The sequence below is a fragment of the Sciurus vulgaris genome, assembly GCF_902686455.1.
Source record: "Sciurus vulgaris genome assembly, chromosome: 6".
NCBI classification, from domain to species: Eukaryota; Metazoa; Chordata; class Mammalia; order Rodentia; family Sciuridae; genus Sciurus; species Sciurus vulgaris.
Window position 1 is genome coordinate 102,427,633 of NC_136466.1, and position 21,689 is coordinate 102,449,321.

The 21,689-nt window shown below is 36.4% G+C and overlaps 1 protein-coding gene across 4 annotated transcripts in view; it reads right to left on the reverse strand.

Moving 5' to 3' along the window:
• The window catches only part of VCAN (versican), a 110,334-nt gene that overhangs the window by 66,722 nt on the left and 21,923 nt on the right, over positions 1-21,689 (reverse strand). For all 4 annotated transcript variants that reach the window (XM_079145540.1, XM_079145538.1, XM_079145539.1 and 1 more), the window contains exons 4-6: positions 21,177-21,351; positions 20,966-21,093; positions 631-924 (exon numbers count right to left, since the gene is read on the reverse strand). In XM_079145540.1, the coding sequence (XP_079001666.1) occupies positions 631-924; positions 20,966-21,093; positions 21,177-21,351 (597 nt within the window). The remainder of the gene's footprint in view (positions 1-630; positions 925-20,965; positions 21,094-21,176; positions 21,352-21,689) is intronic.

Consider the following 21,689-nt stretch of genomic DNA (forward strand, 5'->3'; position numbering starts at 1 on the left):
TGGCTTTACTTATTACAAAGAGGATATACTATACTTCAGTTAGTTCAATATAGAATTAATCATTAAAAGGCACATATTCCATTACTTGAAATAATGAGATACAGGGATACTTTTACTGACAGTATGGTTCATTTTTAAGTGCAAATTGAACATTATGATGATCCATGTCAGCTCCAATTACTCACCTGCAATTACTGAAATTTAAATTCTCTACCATTTCAAAGAAAGGGTGATATCAAATAAGACAAAATAAACAGAATTCAAGGATTTCACTCAGTCATTATTGGTCTCTGCATTATAGCACCAACAATAAAACTGTATTTAAGGACTTAAATTAATATAAAATAACTACTCAGAAATACATTCTGTGATTCCTGGTACAACACTCAAAGTTAAAACCTTAACCAGATATTCCCCCATTCCCTCTAAAAATCCATTTGTCAAACTTTCTCTTGTTTTATTCATATTGCTGCTGTTCAGAATACTTGCTTCTGAAAGCCACTGAACTGTTTCCATTTTGTACACATACTGCAAGACATGGAATCCATTCCAATGGCTAGTTGAATGTCTGTGCAAGTCTTTGAAGCATTTTTTTAATCTGTAATATTTAAGAAGATATCAAACACTTACGTTTAAAGCAGTAGGCATCAAATCTGCTATCAGGGGGAGGGAAGCCTGTCTGGTTCTCAAAACGATACAGGGTTCTCACCCCAAGAAGACCACCTCCACACTGGGCCCTGGCCACAGTCACAGGATGGCGCACGCTGGCATCCGACAGCCACCCATAATCACACTGGTCAAAGCCGTTCCTCCAAGCCGCCTGGAGTTCGCCCACCGTCGCCAGCCTGGCATCCTGGTTTTCACACTCTTCTTCAGCCTCCTCAAAGGTGAATTTATTGGGAGCAGTGATGTGGAACACATCACCTGGAATAAGAAGAAGGGGGGAAAAACCCTTAGTTTTACTATTCATTTCTTTCCTGTTTGGATAAGCACAGGCAGGGGGCAGTGATACTTTTATTCAGAGCAAGGTAGCAGTTTCTGACAGTGTAGAACAGAAAACAGAATGGATATTTTGCCATAATTATTAGTGGATATAATAAAAATAACACATCAGAAAAGTTTTGTTCTATGCATATGACTCTGAGTCTGTTTGTGTATATATATATGTGTGTGTGTGTGTGTGTTCCCATAGGTCATAGAAATATTCATTTGATAATAAACTCCTTAACATAAAAAAATCTTCCCAAGTGGTTCTTTGGATTCCAGGAAATGGGTCTTCTTTTTAACGAAAGAGGCTGTGATGTACTTATAACACTTTATGGCAGAAGGAGGACACTGTATTGTTCTGACACCAGGGTAATTACACTTTGTTTACACTAAAACCAAATAGTAATCCTGTGACCCCACTCCTCACATGCCACTCCCATTAGAATGGTTTAACTCCCATTAAACCAAAGAACCAAATAAGAAAACTTCCAAATGTTTGAAAGCAGGAAGAAACAGGGACAAAAGCAACAAGACACTGTTTCTTGCTTCCTGTCCCAGGCTCAGGGCTGCCATGCTGGCTTGGCAGGCTGTGACCCATAAGGCAGCACAGGCCAAGGGTGTATGGATGTTGACATAAGCTACCACCCAGCCAGCCAAAAGAACCCAAGCCCCTTTGGAAGAAGACTTTTTTCCTACTTGCTCTGCCCAGACAGGATACTTTTTAGAATCTAACTACACAGAAGGGGCATGTTTTTCTAATTTTCACAAAGGCACCAATAAATACTAGTAGGGGCTCTAACTAGATTCAAGAGACATTCATGTTTGCTAACTGAGTAACAGGGGAAACCTGAACATTTACTTTGTTTATCATCAGATTATTTAGCAGAGGGACTAGTCAGTATCATCAACATGTTACAATAAAGTATGCTGGAAGATTCACAGTTTGATAAGTTGGAATTTTATTTAGATAACTTGTCTACAAATTTGCCAAAAAAAATTCAACTCAAACTAAATGATGCTTTTCATATATGTGCACAAGTGGCCAAAAGACAGAGGTAGGATTAGAAAACACCTAAGCAAAAATAGCAGGCACAAGGAGGGACCAAAAATGAGAGAGGACACTGAAACATCCATAGTCCATTGTTATAGCAGCTGCAGGTCCCATTTCCATCTCACTGTGGTTGATCTCTGATTCTGTGATATATTAGACAACAGGGACACAAAGAGCACTCATGACTTGGATCTTCACTGGACTCAAGCCAGAAATAACAAGCAAATGTTTAAACCAAAGAGTGCCATTACTCTACATTGTGTAATAACTTTATGAAAAAAATTAATCATGGGAAAACATCCAAAGCACACTTATCAGTTTTTCTCTAAATTTAAAATTGCTACTAAGGGAAACAGACCAAATCCTAATAAGAGTTTTTGCAAGAAGAGAAAGAAAATGTTCTTTTACCTGTCTGAAAGAAGTAATAGAGGTAGGAATAGTATATTATGTTTAATTATCTACTCTGGCAAGGAATCAATCTCAAATCCAAAAGTCCACAAGAAGTTCCCCATGCCTGCTCCTACAATCTCTCCCTCCCTATTACATGTTAAAAAGCATAAAAGCCACAATACCAGTCACATAGTATGTGCTCAATAATATTTGTTAAATGAATGACATTTCAAGTTCTTGTTAAAAAATGAGGTCTCCTTTTACCATTCCCCCCAATAGCACATTAAGTAACATTAACTCTTGTGCAATGCTTTGAACAGTTTCTGCCTGGTACAGGCAAATCATCTCTTATGGACCTGCTTGGCTCAAACATGGAAAAAGATCACCCTGAGCAATCTGTTCACCTCAGCGTCACACTTGCTTTGAGCCTGAAAGGGATTCAAGCGTGCAAGAGAACAGCATGCCAATACTTGTGCCCCAAAGGTAGAATACTTGGCCTTGCTATTACAGGGGAATATCAGCATTGTTACCATAGTCTCCTGCATTGTTAGCCACTTCCACTTTAAAGTCAAACCACTGTTCCTCCTAAGTAACAAGAGTGATCAGCCAGACTGTGAGCAAGGCAGAGAAATGTCATTAACTGAGTAAAACTCCACTCTTCAAACAGCACTGTGAGAGGACATCAACTTCTCCAAATAAGCCCAGACCAAAGGGCTAATGAGAAATGACAGCATGAAAACTAGACTCCCAGTTTTAAGCAGCAAACATGTTTGGGGTATTGAAGGAAAGAAGTAGGTGGGTTGAAAAGAATTCCTTTACTATTAAACCAATACCGGCCTACTTATAGAACTTCTCATGTAGAAATTCTTATTAAATCTGACTTTATATCAAAATATTAATTTAATTCATTTTTGAAGGGTACAATTTCCATTTATCCCTCTGATACCTATAGAATGATTTTATTACTTTGATTAAATGTTGTTATTCTCAGAGCACTTGTTTTCCTTTTCATTTATATGTAGGAATTTTTCAAACACTGCAAATAAAATTTAAAAGAAAAAACATACTGGAAGAGACATCCCCATTAGGTTTCATGTAACTCAAATGGAAAAAGGATGGTTCAGTTGGATCAGTTTAGTGTACGTCCAGGTGAGGAATGAGAGAATTCATTTACAAAGACAATGTGAGGTCAGCCATCATATGGGGCATAACTGTTACCTTATTTCAGAATAATGAGAACAAATAAAATAACAACATCTACTTTCACTCTGTTCCAACATTTACTACCTAAATCTTCCAAAATCCTAATTGTTTAGCATGAACATTACCTTGCTCACCTAAAAAACCTGATACAGTGAAGCCTTCACATAATAGAACTGAGTGTCTTTGATTTCTTACTAGTTAATCCTGAATCCATACCAAATGTGATAAGTTGTATGTCCAAACTTCTATCTGTGTATCAACTTGTAAACATCAACCCCGGGACATCTGTACATAGAACTGTTTCATTGAATAGTTGGGAGAACTGCTCTAAGACATTGCTCTATGTATCAATCAACAATAGGACTCTGAATTGATTTACAATAGACATAACTTGGTGTTAAGTTTCTGGTAGCCTCTGGGTAAATATGCTAAAGACAGCAGCAGAGTGAGTGGACCAGGTAACAGGATCAAAGCAGAAGAATATAAAGACAAGTGTACATGAGGTCACTTGCCTCCCAAGATTGTGTCAAAGACAAGTGAGCAAAAAGGGAAATAGGGCAAAGCAGGAAACCCTGAGCAAGGGTCTGAGATAGCAATTTAATCCAAATACAAAGGAATCATGTCTTAAAAAGAATCTCACTTTACAAAAGGTAAGCCAAGGTACCAACAATAAAAGCAGCAGATTTCTCCTCAAAAAGAAATCACAGAAACAATTCTTTCAGTATCATACCGGCCAGAGAAACACAACTTTTAGACCAAGTGTTGATTACCCTTACACTGGGAAGAGCAGTCAAGTTGTTAACATCCTCCAAGTTTTTACTGATCTACTTTCAATTTTCAATCCATCATTAAGAACTGTGTACAAGTCAAATTAAATGTTCCCACCTATAGCACAATGGAATGAGACTGGACAGAAATTAAGCGAAAATAAAGTAAATTAGTGACAATAAAGTAAATCCAGGCATGGTTCTGAAAGAAACAGTAGTATGAGGATGTGTCAAAAGATAAAATCTGAAGTCTAGAGGCATAGCCAAGTCAGGAACCAAAGACAAAAGACAAAGCCATTGATCACAGCAAACATGAGAAGTCAAGCAAAGCAACTGGGGACATGTGCTCTCTCAACATGACCTAATTGGCCCAGCTGCATAAGCTCCCACCCTGAGGCTACCTTATAGGCAACTTTTTGCCTCTGATGTGAACAATGAAAATTCCTTCCTAGCTTTTATCTCAGTACCACATTAGAGTTAGAGGGTGGATGCACAGTTTTCTGTGAGAGAAAAAGCATATTTAATGAGCATAGGATGAGGTTTTGTTCTATCTCAGTTTTTGCATCAAACAATTTAATGTAATTTCAGATACACTGGACATCGGTCCTCTTAGAAAACAAATGTCTTTTGTATAGTTTGACAAAAATTCAATTACTATGAAGTTGCAGAAGTAGCCTCATCAGAACAGCAAGATGGAAAAGATACTTAATCAAATTTATAGCTAAAGCATAGATTTGGAAGGTGATAATTTACTCACGAGAGAATTTCACTTTCTCTAATTAAAGAGAGCAAATAAAATATCAGTAAATATACAAAATATATTTTATATATACAAAATAGCACATTAGTTTAGATAAAATATCAACTTATAAGAATTTATTGAGGTGTATATGTATATATATATGTATATTCATATTTGTGCGTACATAAAGCAGAACAGGGGATTTCACATAAAGAACAATTTGCATATTCATAGAGAAAACATATTTGCAGTATTTTAAGTCATATTTTTCCAAAATTTCAAGTTAAATGTTTCTAGCTTTGAATTAATTCTGTTCCGTCAACTTTCAAGGGATGATCTACAAGAAACTAGAAGACATTGCTGGGTGAGACTTTAATAGTGATGGCAATCCATAAACTAAATTATTCTTAATCATGTAAATTAATACCAGTAGAAATATTAAAGGAAAATTAATGTGACTGTTTGTCACAAAAGATTCCGTACTTTTGATTTTTATGTGGAAAAGCTGCTTCTGGGATGACTAAAAAGTGACACATTGAAATGGCAAACAGTGATGAAAACAAACCAACACAATGTTTAAAGGCTCAAGTTTATCCCCACGAGTCACTCAACAAAATTATTAGGGAACCCAAGTCTAGAGGAAAACAGAGATACAATCTTTCTCTCCCACTAACAATTGCATGCAATCACCAAAGGGAATTGATCACAGATAATTATGCAGTTCTGTCCTAGGCTGCAGCTGATGGGTTGCTCTCTCTGGTAGTCAACCCTAAGAGACCGCCACAATTTTCTAGATGAGTGTATTTCTCAAGTAGTGTTGTAAAAGTTCAAGTTTATTCTGTACTTATAACTGGACTATACTGAACTGTTTGATGGAAACATCAGTTTTTATAAATTAATTATGATTTCCTTTGCCCCAGTCCTTTTGGTTTGTTTTCATTATCAAGGTTCAGGAGGTATGAATGGTTTCACATTTCCTTGCAATCTGAGTGAAATGGTATGTAAGTAAGAAGAGTATGCATTTACCTACAGATGTGATAAGTGAGCTGGAAGAAATCACATGAAATGAGCATCTCAATACCCATATGATAAAACTACTTATATCAAAGTGTATCAAATATATCAATGTCATAGTGATAATGATTCAACATAATTATTAGTTTTGAAGTGTTGACTCTCTCTCTGCCTACATCTATATACAGAAGGTCTTAGATCTTAGCAGAAAGGACTAACAGACTAATACATATTATCTTCTGAATCACAAAATCCATCACCTGTACATGTTTGGTTAACAACTAACATATACTGCTAAATAACTTTTAAAGGAACAGTATTTGTAGATCATTCAAAAGTGTGGCAATTCTCACTAAAATTTAGTCTTACGGCCTGCACAAAGCAACAACTTCTGTTAATAGTAATAAGGAAATACTGGGGGTGATGAAACAACTTCACTCCATTTTACAACCCAGAGTGAGCATTGGGTTCACAATGTTTCTAATTTGGGACTAATGAAACTAGAAGCTAGGTCAGCACCTTCCAAATTTCTTTCTTCTCTCTGGCTGAAATAAAAGTATAGTGTTACTTAAAAGCATAAACTTTGGTTTTGAAATTTTTAACGTCTCATAATTAGAATATTACATTAGTTTACCATGATATTTAACATTGTCTATAGCATATTACAGTCATTTGAAAATGAACCTGAATATTTATAAAGGTATTATTATATAAGATCTTATCCATATCATTTTGAAGATGCAAGAAGATCCCACTAAAATTTAAACATGCTTTCATGGTTTTCAGGATGTCTGACCTAATTGTTTCCCATTGACAGAGCAGTGGATTTTAATTAGAGCAAGAAAGAGGTTCCAAACAATTTCTGGGTTTCTGAGTCTTCAAAATACATAAAAGATTGAATGTGTTATTTGATTCGACAGGCACAGTATGGCCTCAGGTCAACACAAGGAGGATCAGCCTCATTTTGGTTTACTTGGGTTTTTCACAGCTGTGGTAAATGGTCACTGTATTTACAAAGAAGCTCTTTGTATTCAAAACTCCTTAAAAGCAAATGACTATTACATGCTTCAAGGTGTTCAAATTAAGATGCTACTATTTGTATATGGTAATATTATTGTTAGGGTTTGGATGTGAGGTGTCCCCCAAAAGTTCATGTGTGAGACAATGCAAGAAGGTTTGGAGGAGAAATGTGTGGGTTATGAGACCCTTAACCCAATCAGTTAATTAATCAACAGATGGGATTAATTGAGTTTTACAAAAAGCAGGTGGGGTATAGTCAGAGGAGGTGGGGCTTTGGGGTACATATTTATATGTGGCAAGTGGAGCTCTCTTTCTCTCTCTCTCTCTCTCTGCTTCCTGATTCATCATGTGTGTTGCTTCCCTCCACCACACTCTTCCACCATGATGCCCTGTCACATCTAAAACCATGAGCCCCCAAATAAACTTTTCCTCCTCTACAATTGTTCTGGTTGGGTCTTTTAGTCATAGCAGCTAAAAAAGATGGCTAAACAGAAATTGGTACCAAGAGTAGGGTTGTTGCTGTGACTAACCTGACCACATGGTTCAAAAGCTTTTGGAGCTTTTTGGAATTGGTGGGAGAAATTCTGAGATACTTAGCAGTGCAAACTGGAAATGTTTTAGATTGTTGTAAGCAAAGTTTAATGGCCAATTCTGGAGGGAGTGCAGAAGACCAGAATGTGAATAGGACTGTGGACAGTGAAGACACGGCTCATGAAGTTTCAGAAAAAAAGGAGGAAACTATTAGAATTTGAAGTAGAGGCCATCTGTGTTATGTTCCAGTTGAGAAGTTGTCTGCATTTCACCCGTGTCCTGTGACTTTCTTTGAGGTTGATTTCAAAAATGATGGAATTCTTACTCTGGTGAAGAAATATCTAGACATCATAACATTCAGGTGGTGACATGGATATTGCTGGCAACTTTTAACCAACTTATTGTGGTAACCAGGAACAAAAAGCAGAGCAGAAAGATTTTTAAAAACTTGAACTTGAAAGGTGAGAGTAAATCTGGGGCTAAGTTGCAATTGTTAAAGACAGTACTGCCACTAAATAAATGCTAAAACTTTGCCTAGAGACAATAAAAAAAATGGTTTTATAGCATCTCAGGAATTAGCAAAATCATATTCATCTCAGACTCAGGGAAGGAAAAGTAAAAATTTTCTTGAGAAGAGACCAGTGGGGCACCCTTCCTGCACAAGGGGGCCTAGGAAGTTTTTTCAACATCTCAGCTACTCAGGAACTCAGAGGTTTCTGCACCCAGGGTCACTGGAGGCTTGGTTACTGCTCAAGATGGCAGCAGACCTTAGTGTCAACCACATGCTGCTGGTTCTGCAAGATTGCAGGATGCTGGAGTTGGGGGATCAAGAAGGCTTCCACCAAAATTTCAAAGGAAGGCCTGAGGAACCAGGCAAAGTGCAGCAGGGTCAGAGTCCTTGTAGGCACCCCATGAGAGGGTGATGTGTGGAGATTTGAGAAGGAAGCTGAAGCTGCAGTGGAGACACCTGAGATTGAGAAATGTCAGTGACAAGGGACATTGTCCTAGGAAAGCCAGAGGAATTGAGCAGAGATAAGCCAAAAGAAAGACCACTTGGGCTGCAACCAATAAGGCCACAGGGTTGGATCTACACAAGCCCTTTAGACAGAGCATCATGATGCCATGTGCCCCAAGATGCTGGACATGAAGCTACAGGACTTTTTTGCCCCACTGGATTTCAGTCTTGCATTGGTCATATCCCTTATTTCTATGCCTTTATTCTTATGAATGGAAATGCTTATTCTGTACATTTATATATTGGATACTTGTAAATCATGCTTTGTTTTTACAGGAACTCACAATGCAAGTTGCCCTGATTCTCAGAGGAGACTTTGGACTTGAACTTTTGGGCAATCCTTGAACTGTTGAGACTCTAGGGACTCTTGGAGATGGACTAAATGTATTTTGCATTGTAAATTGGTCATGAGTTTTGGGATGCCAGAAGTGAAATTTTATGATTTGGATGTGAGGTGTCCCCCAAAATCTACTGTGTGAGACAACACAAGAAGGTTTAAAGAAGAAATGATTAGGTTATGAGAGCCTTAACCCAATTAGTGAATTAATCATTGTAAGGGATTAATTTAGTGATACATGGGATATCTTTCTGGGTTTAAAGATATTATGTGGTATGTGGCTGAAGGAGGTGAGGCATTGGGGGTTATGAGGATTATGATTTTGGGGTATATATTTGTATGTGGCAAGTGGAGCTCTCTGTCTCTCTGCTTTCTTATCATCATGTGATCTGCTTCTCTCCACCACACTCTTCCACCATGATGTTCTGCCTCCCCTTGAGCCCTGGAGAATGGAGCCTTCTGTCTATGGACTGAGACCTCTGAAACTGTGAGCCCCAAATAAACTTTTCCTCCTCTACAATTGTTCTTGTCAAATCTTTTAGTTGCAGTAATGAAAAAGTTGACTAAAACAATAATAAAATGAAAGAGACTATATATATAAAATCCTAAGAAATCCACTGAAAAGCAGTTAGTCCTAATAGACAAGTACAGCAACATTGTAAGACATAAGACCATATAAAAATCAATTACATTCTTACAGATTTGTGATAACAGACATTCAGGGGGAAAAAAATTAAGAAATTCCATTTACATTAGCATTAAAAACAATAAAATACTTAGGACTAAACTTAAAAGAACAATAAAACTTATACTCTGAAAATGACAATACATTGTTGAATGAAATTTTAAAAATATCTTTCAACTCAGGATATCCCATGTGCATGGATCAGAAAACTTAATATTGTTAAGATGGCAATATACTCCAAATTGGTATAGCAATTCAATGTGATTTCTATCAGAATCCTTGATTTTTTTGTACAAACTAAGAATCTGATTCTAAAATTCATGTGGGAACTCAATGGACCCAGAACAGCTAAAATGGGTTTGAAAAGAAGAGAGAAGTTCTCACACTTTCCAATTTCAAATTTTACTATAAAACAATAGGTATAAAGACAATGGCATAAGACTAGGCATATAGATCAATGGAACAAAATTGAGAGTCCAGAAACAAAGCTATATATCTTTGATCAATTACATTTTAACAGGGTGTCAAGAGCATAAATGGAGAAAGAGTAGATATTTTAAGAAATGATGTTGGAACAAATGGATGAACACATGCAAAAGAATGATTGATTCTGGAACTCTGTCTCACACCATATACAAATAGTAATTCCAAATGAACCAAAATAAAAGATAATTAAAATTTGTAAAACTCTTGGAGGAAACACAGAGGAAAATCTTCACCACCAGGAATTAGGCAATATTTTCTTAGATGTGACAGCAAAAGCATACACACAAAAACCTCAAAATAGATAAACTGGACTACATTAAAATTAAAAACATGTGTACTTCAAAATACAATTAAGAAAGCAAAAAGAAAACATATAGTCTAGGATAAAATATTTGCAAATCATATACACAAGAAGACACTTGAATCCAAAATTTATAAAGAACTCTCACAACTCAATAAAAATGACCCAATCAAAAATGAGCAAAGGTTCTTAATAGACATTTCTCCGAAGAAGACATATAAACCAGCACACAAAGAGATGCTGAAAATGTTTAAACATCTGAGAAATACAATCCAAAACTACTATGAGAAATTACTTCACACCCATTACACGACCATACAGAATGTCAGAATATATCAATAGTTGGCACCAATGTAATGGAATCAGGATCTTAATATAACAGTGAGCAGAGAAAATGATCAGGCTCCATGGCAAACAGCAGCTCTTTAAAAAGTCAGTGTTTAACCCAGCAATTCCAACCATTATAATCCATCAGTATTGTTAACCAAAACTCAAATTAAAAGAATGATATTTATATGAGAGAAACCAGAGACTTGAAGGAGATTTGAGGACACTTTGCATCTTCCTGACTTGCAAGATTGACTGTTGCTCTATTGGGGAATCATTGGTGGTCCTGTGAGTTTACTGCAGTGGAACTAGAGAAAAGGAATATCCATGTCCTTTAAACTCTCTGTGCCCCAGTTTTCTTAAGAGCAAAAATGATGGTTTTGTAAACGGATTTTGTGCAGGTTTTCCTGAAGATAAATGGACATAATAATGCAACCACATGATAGTGTCTTCCCTGTTCTACTCATAGAGCTGCCTCATAGCCATGCTATTGACAGCAATACACTAAGCAAGGCCCCTTCTTCAGAGGTACTGCCAGCAAGCCATGCCTGGTCGCCTTCCTCAGTCATCCAATAATCCAACTACAAGTTCACTTCCAAACACCTAGGAAAACGTTAATTTTCCAAAGCCTATTTAAGAATTCATAGCCACAGCACAATCTATTATTCTATGAGTTCTACAGAGAATAACTAAGACATTTTCAACATCTTCTAGCACCAATATCAATTAATATGGAGAGATTCTGAAAATCCAGAATCAACCTCTCAATCATCTGTTGAACTAGAGTATGCAAGAAGCTCTTCTATCCAACCTGAGGCTTTTCAACTGAATAAACTCAGTAAGGACAAAAATCATTAATTCTTCAATAAGCCCCCCAAAGTGAAGTGTTCTTGGATTACATACTGTAAATTCTATTCAAATTAAAAAGGAATCTGAAAATCGACAGGGAAGAAATCACACAATTTCCAGGTTTAATATATTTGTCAAATCAAACTTTCTATAATGTTAGAATCAAGCTCTGCTCTAAGTAAGACCTGCTTAATGGCATTCAGACCTTCATCTGAATTTTTAGCTTTTCATATCTGAAGGAACTCATAAGAAAAACCAATAGAGAAACATAATTTTGGTTCTGTGACTGGCACAAGAATGATATAGAGGAATTAAATAAGTCATAGAGGTGACAGCACTTTCCTGGATCTCAACACCAAGAAGCAGGAAAAAAAATAAATTATATGACCTGTAATTTGTGAATAGCTATGAAGGAGCAAATCCCAGAAATGACCGTTGCATCAAAGAAGGTGTAGGGATGTAAAATAGAAATTATTGTGAGAGGTTCAGGAAGCAGTATCTCTGGGAAGGAATGGTTTCTAAGAGACATCATATAAAAGAATGAAAAGAGAAATTTAAAGGAAAAAGTTAGTGCTATGGAGATCTCATAAAGTCAAAAGAAGGCAGGAAAGAAAAGAGAGAGAGAAGAAGAATAGAAAGAAAGAAAGAAAGAAAGAAAGAGAGAGAGAGAGAGAAAGAAAGAAAGAAAGAAAGGAAGAGAGAGAGAGAGAGAGAGAGAGAGAGAGAGAAAGAAAGAAAGAAAGAAAGAAAGAAAGAAAGAAAGAAAGAAAGAAAGAAAGAAAGAAAGAAAGAAAGGAAAGAAAGAAAAGAAAGAAAGAAAGAAAGAAAGAAAGGAAGGAAGGAAGAAAGAAAGAAAGAAAGAGAGAGAAAGAAAGGGCCAGCCATAGTGAGTCTGGTGAACAAAGCAAAGCCTTCGTTTAAATGCTATTAAAATGGAAAGGTGGTGGCATCAGGCAGTTTCCAAAAGAGAAGGTTGGAAAAAAAAACTGCAGTTACCACCAAGTATTTCTTGGTGACTATTCTCAGTGACTATTTTGTTCCCCAGTTTCAAACAAACCATTGTGAGTGTCTCAGAAAGATATAGAAGTTTATGGTCTTGTCTTTACTAAGAGCTTATAATAGTTTTACAGAAATAAAACTAGCAACTTTTTATACTTGATGAATACCTAGAAACCAGAAAACCAATACCAAAACACATGAATCCAACTCTAAATAAAGTAAGAGTTCACATCAAAGAAATCTCAGTGTGAGGTAGAATAGCCAAAAAGTGGGTCCTGGGAGAAGTAAGCATTCAAGTACAGGTAAGATCAGAATGTTGGGAAGACGAGGAGCATGTGTTTTAGAGAGGACCAAAGTAGACCTGCCTGAGCAGCGAGCACGGGGTCTGTGGAGGGTCAGGGGCAGTTGTGTGGGGTCATTCTGGAAAGGAGGGAAGTGAGGGTAAATAGATGATAGCAGACCAGGCTTTAGCAGCCTTCTAAACCAGGCAGAGCTTGTGCTTGTGGAAAAACAAAAAACAAAAACAAAAAAAAGGACAATGCACAATGTTGAGAAGGGGAATGACACGTCAAAGGTGTTTAAGAGGTATACAATCATACAGCAGGTCCCATGAAAGATTGTTAAAGACATGGGTGCTATTTGTGTGAATCCAAACCAGAGGTGAAACAAAATCTAGTTTGATTCACAAACTAGAAACATAGGTATGAAATTCATAAAAACATTTGGTTGGGGCCAAACATACAAAATTTGGCATATTCATTTTTCATTATTTGTCTTTTCGGTGTTCTTTTACACCCCAATCATTCCACCCACAAAGCATTTGATTTAAAATTTGCATGCAAGAGAACAAAAATGAACTAACCAAACTAATAAAGAAATTAAAGAGATGGAAAGAGAGGCAAGTAGAAGAGTGACAAACCCTAGGGAAGTGTAAAACTCTCCAAGGCAGGTGTAGGGCAAGGTGAATAAGATAAGCACTTGTGGTGGGTTCATTAATTTACTCGTTTATTCAAGTCCACCTTAGCACTAGGTGCTAATAACATATTGGAGATACACAGATGAATCTGTAGGATTTCCTCCTTCCTAGAACTTCCTAGAAAGGAAAAGTGTAAGCAAATATTGCAGGAGGGTGACTACAGTCATACAGATCCAGTTTAGAGAAGATGAAGGTGAGAGAAATCAACCAGGACTTCAGGAATCAATATGAAATGAAAGACAGAGTCCACAGTGCAGGTCTGTCAAAGTGCTGCAAAGCTTATGCAAAAGCCAGGGAATTCCAATAATAAGGTGGTTAATCTAGTGAAGTAAAAGCCAAAGGGCTTCTATGTAGCCCTCTACATAGAAGATAAGGGCCATGCAAAGATAGGGTATAGATCTCCAAGCTTATGGGGAAATGAGATCTTGGACCAATCATTTGTCAGATCTGGGCACAAAAGTGCACATATGTACTCATTTGCAAGGGAACTAAGTGGTTCAGCCATGATGGAAGGCAGTCTGACCACATCTGCTACCCTCTATTTTATCTGCAGGACAATAAAAGGCCTTAAAAACAAAAACAAAAACAAAAACAAAACTATGTTCTTATGGGTACTTACTGCCATAAAGAAATCAAATAGTCAACCTATTAATTTTGTTAAAAAGGAATAAGATGGGCACTTTTTCATATATTTGTTGATCATCTCTATATCTTCTTTTGTGAAGTGGCTGTCCATTTCCTTAGCCCATTTATTGATTGGGTTCTTTGTATTTTGGATGTAAAGTTTTTAAGTTCTTTATAAACTTTGGAGATGAGTGTTCTGTCTGAAGTGTGTGTGGAAAAGATTTTCTCCCACGCCTTAGGCTCTCTTTTCACAGTATTGTTTCCTGTGCCAAGAAAAAACTTTTTAGCTTGACTCTATCCCATTTATTGATTCTTGTTTTTATTTCTTGCACTATGGGGGTCTTGTTAAGGAAGTCTGGTCCTAAGCCAACGTGATGGAGATTCGGGCCTACTTTTTCTTCTATTTGGTGAAGTGTCTCAGATCTAATTCCTAGATCCTTGATCCATTTTGAGTTGAGTTTTGTACAGGGTGAGAGATAGGGATTTAATTTCATTTTACTGCATATGGATTTCCAGTTTTGTCAGCACCATTTGTTGAAGAGGCTATCTTTTCTCCATTGTAAGTTTTTGGCACCTTTGTCTAGTATGAGATAACTGTACTTATGTGGGTATGTCTCTGTGTCTTCTATCTTGTACCATTGGTCTACCTGTCTATTTTGGTGCCAATACCATGCGGTTTTGGTTACTATTGCTCTATAGTAGAGTTTAAGGTTTGGTATTGTGATACCTCCCTGCATCACTCTTCCTGCCCAGGATGGCTTTGGCTATTCTGGGTCTTTTGTTCTCCCTAGTAATTAGAGAAATGCAAATTAAAACCACCCTAAGATTTCATCTAACTCCAATTAGAATGGTTATTATCAAGAACACAAGCAATAATAAGAGTTGGCATGGATGTGGGGAAAAAGGCACACTCATACATTGCTAAAGGAGTTGCAAATTGGTGGAGACACTCTGGAAAGCAGTATGGAGATTTCCTCAGAAAACTTGGAATGGATCCCGCATTTGACCCAGCTATCCCACTCCTTAGTCTATACCCAAAGGACTTAAAATCAGCATACTACAGTGATGCAGCCACATCATTGTTCATAGCAGCTCAATTCACAATAGCTAGATTGTGGACCAACCTAGATGCCCTTCAACAGATGAATGGATAAAGAAACTATGGTATACATACACAATGGAATATTACTCAGCCATAAAGAAAAATAAAATTATGGCATTTGCTGTTAAATGGATGAAGTTGGAAAATGTCATGCTAAGTGAAATAGGCCAAGCACAAAAAAACCAAATGCTGAATGTTTTCTCTAATACATGAATGATTATATAAAACGAGGTGGGGGTGGTAGGGGGAAGAGAAGAATGAAGAAACTTTGGATGGTCTAGAGGAAAATGGGGTGGGAGGAGGTAGAGGACAGAAAGATAATAGAATGAGACAGACAGTATTACCCTATGATATGTACGATTACATGAATGGTGTGAATCTACAATGTGTACAACCATAGAAATGAAAAGTTGTACTCCATTTGTGTACAATGAGTCAAAATGCAGTCTGTAAAAATAAAAAAAAAAAGATTTTAATTAAAAAAAAAAGCTCAAATGGGCATTTTTTTTTAGCAGAAATACTCATTCTGTATTTTTCACAATCCCCCCTTTTCTATCTTATTTAGGGATGTTTTTGCTATGGATTAAGCTGGACACATACACCTCTTAATAAACTGTCAGTTTTCAGCACAGAAACGAAGTCACAGATCACTTTCAGAATTATTTAAACCCTCCAGTGGCAACACAGGTGTGTTTCTGTATCCATGAAATTCTGCAGGGAATCAGACACCAGATTATTCCCGAACACTGTGATTTAGGAGTATAATGTTCTAATCAGATAATGAAGTTATTTCAAAGAATTTGGATGGGATAATTTGGAAATTCTTATTTTGCTAGTGTTATTTTTTAATTATTCAATTGATGTTCAAGCATTAATTAGACCAATGATTTTTATTCAACGAATGCTCAAGCAAGTAGTTTTTCATATTAAAAAAAGACCCTTTTTCATAAAGTGTCTCATTCCCAGTTATTCCCTGTATCCTTCAAAGCATCATTATTGCAACAGACTGTTACAAAGCATTGCACTGATAACACTTTATATCAATTCTATTTTTAAGAAATATTTGGGGACGAAATTTTATAGCTTATCAAGATTCTTTTGACATTCAACATTATTCATTGTCAGAAGAAATTTCCTATATTGAACATAATTCACAGAGTTGCAATTTTAACTCCTTTCTTCTTCTTCTTACAAATTCAGTGGAAATAAAGAATTTCTCATATACCCACAGCTGTAATAACAGCTAATATTTATTAAGCATTCATTCTCTGCTGCACACTGTGATAAAAGCTTTACACATTATATGATTCAGTCTTCCTACTATGATTAAAAAGCAAGTACTCTTATTGTTCTCATCTAACAGAAGTTTAGAGACGTAAGCCTTGCCCAGGATCTCACAAGTAGTGAATGGCTGAGCTGGGACTCATTTGAGGTCCTCCCGATTCTTATCTGTGCTCTCAAGAATCGCTTTCAGCATTGGGTTTACTATTCCTAAACAATGACAATCCTCAATTTACCTTGGTTTGATTTGCAACTTTCAGATATCATGCTGGTGCAAAGCAGTACATTCAATAGATACCATACTTTAAATTTTGGATTTTGCTCTTTGCCTACACCAGTAACATGAAGTATGATATTGCAGGGCAGTGTCAGCAAGCCACAGTTTCCCATCAGTCACATAACCACAGTGTAAACAACAGATCATCTGTAAAACACAGGGCAAAGCTGCGATGTTTGGTAAGTTAGGTGTATTAAATGCATTTTCTATTCCCAGTGGGTTTATTGTGATATAATCCCACTGTAAATATAGAGGCATCCAATCCCTTACCTATTTTTTTTTGAACCATTTAATTACCTCAAGTCTACTTTAAAACCATCTCAACATTTTCCAAATCTCCTTTAGGAAGAAACAGATTAAATTTCCTGAAAAGGTCCATTTTATGAATCTTAACTTCTTTATTTCTATTTTAGAATCCTAACTCTACTAATTTCTTAGTAAGTATTTCATTACTGAATCATGTCTAATAAACCATGATAACTTCAAGAATATTTCTAAGAACACAGCTAATGTTGAAATGCTCAGTAGTAGATATAGCTAATGTAATTGCTCTTTTGCACTTTATTTTTAAAACAAGAGTTGAGGATTGTATTCTTATGTGTATATGAGATTATATATATACATATATATTGCTATAATCACTTCCTTTGAGGAAAAAGAAAGAAAATTGGCTGATTTTACTTTAATTATTTGGAATTTTTAGAAAAATACATTAGGACCAATGAAATACTACAAAACAAGAAACTAGAAAAAACAGAAATTCAGTATTATGCAAACTAAAACATATTTCATGATAAATAACTAAAACAAAAAATTGTCTTTTTGAACAGGATTTCATTTCATATTTAATTAACTTTTTCATTTGACCATCTGGAATAATATACTTTCTGATCTAAAGTAACTGCACACTGACTCAAACTCCTATTTATATGTTCTGTGACACACATTTTGAATACATCAATATCTCTAATATTTACCATCCCCCCATCTCTTGTACGTACACACTTGGCTCCACAAAATAAGATATAAGTGGGAATATTAGACCAATAAATATAGCAATAGATATCTTTTATGAGGAACTTGGCTCACCTTCAAATAATCTTTAGTCAATGTGACAACTGAAATACCAGATGTAATTTTATACAGTCTCATTTCCACAAGAATATGTACTAATTCACAACTCATCCAACAGTCATTACTTCAAAGGGAAGACATTTGCCTCAGTAAAGCAATGAGAGAACCCTTATAATAATGACCTTGTGTCTTCCACTTACATCATCAACCATAAAGTTTTTCTTCAACCCCCCCCCCATTCAATTCAAGTCAAGAAAGAAAAGAGAAGTGCACATTGATGTGTTAATTATTCCAAGGGCCAAGACTACAAGGAAGAAAGGATTGCCAGAACAATGTCATTATAAACATGCTGAATACCCTCCAGGATTGTCAAGCTGCTTCTGTGAAACAGTAACCTTGTTACTCTGCTGACACAAATTTCATCCAGGCCTTGATTTAATATTTGTACTGATTCTTTTATCTTTTTTTCTTCATATTTTTACATACTAAAACAAAAGGGTTAAATTCTGTTGAATTTGTTATGCTATATTCCACAGTAAAAGTTTCTGGTCATAGGACACATGGAACATTCATCTCAAAAAACTGTATGATGGAGCTGGGTTACACTGAGGCAGAAACTGGTTCCACACAGAACATTTGCCTTGGAAGCAACTATACTTATGGAGGTAGGAAAGGACTTTCTGGAGACAATTTAAATCCTTCCTCATTTCAGAGGTTGCACACATCAGACCTACTCTTCTAAATTCTAAACACTGGTGTGAGACTGAGCAGAAAGTAAGGATGAAGCTCCAGTGGGTGGACTGTGACTAGGAGACCCCTGGCAGGACTTCTACCACCAAGACTTTCTAACAGTACTTTCAGAGGGACTGGAATTTCTGAGATTTCTGCAGAAACCTCCTCTGGGCTTGAAATAATTCTCTCAAAGCTGGGGAGTCTACAAACTTGGAGAGCAGGATTTTAGTAGATCCTTTAAGGTAAACTGAAGAACAGACACACAGAAGGGCCCAGGGGTGCTCCTGCAGTGGCATAATGGGACCAGAAACCTGTCTTTCCATCAGCAGTCTGGCTTCAGATGCATGTCCACATTTGAATCAGGTCCTGCATTTGTATCTGAATACCCACCATTTTAATAATATTTGGTAAAGGTCTTACATATATTTTTTCAAAAACTACCTGTGTTTTAGTTATTTATCATACTGCAACATGTTCCAGCATTACCGGCATTCCAGATATTTTTATAACAATCACTCTGACATATTATTCTAAATTGAAACAAAAGAGATATACCTTTACACCCTGCTGAAAGAGCACTAGTTAAATTCATTCCCTCAAACCAGATTCTCCAATCAACCATCTCCTATTCTATTTTTATAACTTGTTAAATAAAAGGAAGAAGAAAAGCTCTAGTTTTATATATATATTCACCATAGCTTAGATGTTATATATGTTTTTCTTTTCCTCTACAAAAAAAAAAAAAAAAAAAGGAAGTTGTTAGCACCTGAAGATTTGGTTTTAAAAATATATTTGCTAGTCTTAAATGACAGTGAGACTCTTAAGGTGCTGGAGAACCACACTTAAGTGCCATTCTTGAAAGCAGTCTTCCTTTCAAATCTAGTGAAGGCAAGGAAGACAGAAGCTGCCTATATTCTAGCCTTCAGGCTTTGTGGTCGTTTGCTCAATTAATACAATTTTAATACAATTATAAGATCACAGGTCAAGCATGGAGGCAGGCAACTGTCCCAGGTACTGGGGAAGTCAAGACAGAAGGATCACTTAAGCCCAGGTGTACGTAACAAGACTTCATCTTAAAAGAAAAAAAAAAAAAAATGAAACACAAAATGAAAAAAAAACAACAAATAAAATAAAATTCCAGAATCTTAATGTTGGGATGGACCAAGAAATTATATAGTCCAATCTTCTCATTTTACACATTTAAAAAGCTGGGGTCATACTTTTTATGTGCATCCAGTCAAAATTGAAATTATAATTCAATTTAATACCTACATATATATATATGAGCTTGTAAATGTTTTTAAAAATTTTTATTTATCAGTGCATGACAGAGAAAGGACTACAGATTGAAATGGACAAAACTATGTTATATGCATTTATGAATATGTCAAGATGAACCCCACTATTATGTATAACATATGCACTATTTGGGCTTTTAAGTCCATTCCCATGGTCATAAAAACTTCTATTCTATGTGTCTTTATAATAAATCTGCCTGGTGTTCCTTAGATAATGTCAGCACTATTCAATCAAACTTGTTTTTAGAATCTCTAATTTAGGCAGAAGTAAAAAGACAGAGTCAAAACCAGTCAGACTCTAAGCATCTTCAGGCAAGGGCTTTATCTTAAATTACTTGACAATTCTAACAGCTGAGTACCTATCAAGCAGTAGGTGTTTTTAAGTATATTCTTTAAAGTGTTGATGGGTTGAATGAATAAATGATTGCTCTGAATTTCAGTGTAACACAGTAAACAGGCAGGAAACTGAAACCCCTTCTGGGGCTAGTTTACAGAGTTGTTTAGTTAAGCTCTGGGGTGTTTATCAGTACTCGGATTCCCAGTGGTTTGCCATCGCAGGATTTTTACCTGAAGTCCTCACTAAAATAGATACCACCCTTAGAGTTTCTATTCTTAATGCTCTAAAAGTACATTGGAAGTAGTCCAAGAGCAGCATGACTATACGAAAACCTGCCATTAGCAAAAGACATTTTGAACCTGCAAAACCATTTACACACACCTCCTTCCATTTTCACTTTAATTTGAGCCTATTTTACCACAAAATCATATAGTCATTTAAACCAAATGCTGCTGTGTGGAATCCAAACAAGTCTGAAGACTTGCTCTCTTCCAATATCCTCCTGGTCACTCCTCAATTTTCTTAGTTAAAATGAAGCAACAGAAACTTGAACATCTTACCATCCAGATGATCCACATAGCAATATACATCATAAGTTTCCTGAGGAGAACGGAATCCATAGGTCCTGACTCCTTCCTTCCCCATCATATCTCCATAACAGCCTTCTCGGGGAGCACGGATGGGGTATCTAGAGAAATAAAGGGCTAGTAAGTGACATTTTCGTCTCATTGTCAATTAACGAGCTGAAACCCTTGCCCCCAGACTTCTCACCTAACAGTCTGATCAGACAGCCAGCCTGCGTCACACTGCTCAAATCCATCTTCATAGGCAGCAAAGAGTTGCTCTGGGGTTGCTATGACTGCCCCAATGTCCAAGCAAGCCTTCTGAGCAGTTTCAAAATTCAGAGTATACCTGCTGGTTGCTGCCCTGTAGTGAAACACAACCCCTGCAAAGACAATAGCAATTATAGGCATGTGCAAATCTTCCACTCTACTGTGGACAATTTCTCAATGGAGCTGCATATCAAATTAGTTAATTACCATAATGGTACTGCAATAAATTTTAATTTTAGTTATACAAAATCAGGTTGACTTGAGGAGTTCCAAAAGCCATTCTTATGGGTGTTGCACTCTGATCCACTAAAACATTTTCTAGTCAGGAATTTTCTGTTAATATGTAATCAATTTAAGAAACAGATTAGTCATTAAATCCTAAATGGTGGACACTGGTCCTAATCCAGACCCTAAGGAAGTAGGTTCTCCTGGGAAGATACAAAAAATTAAG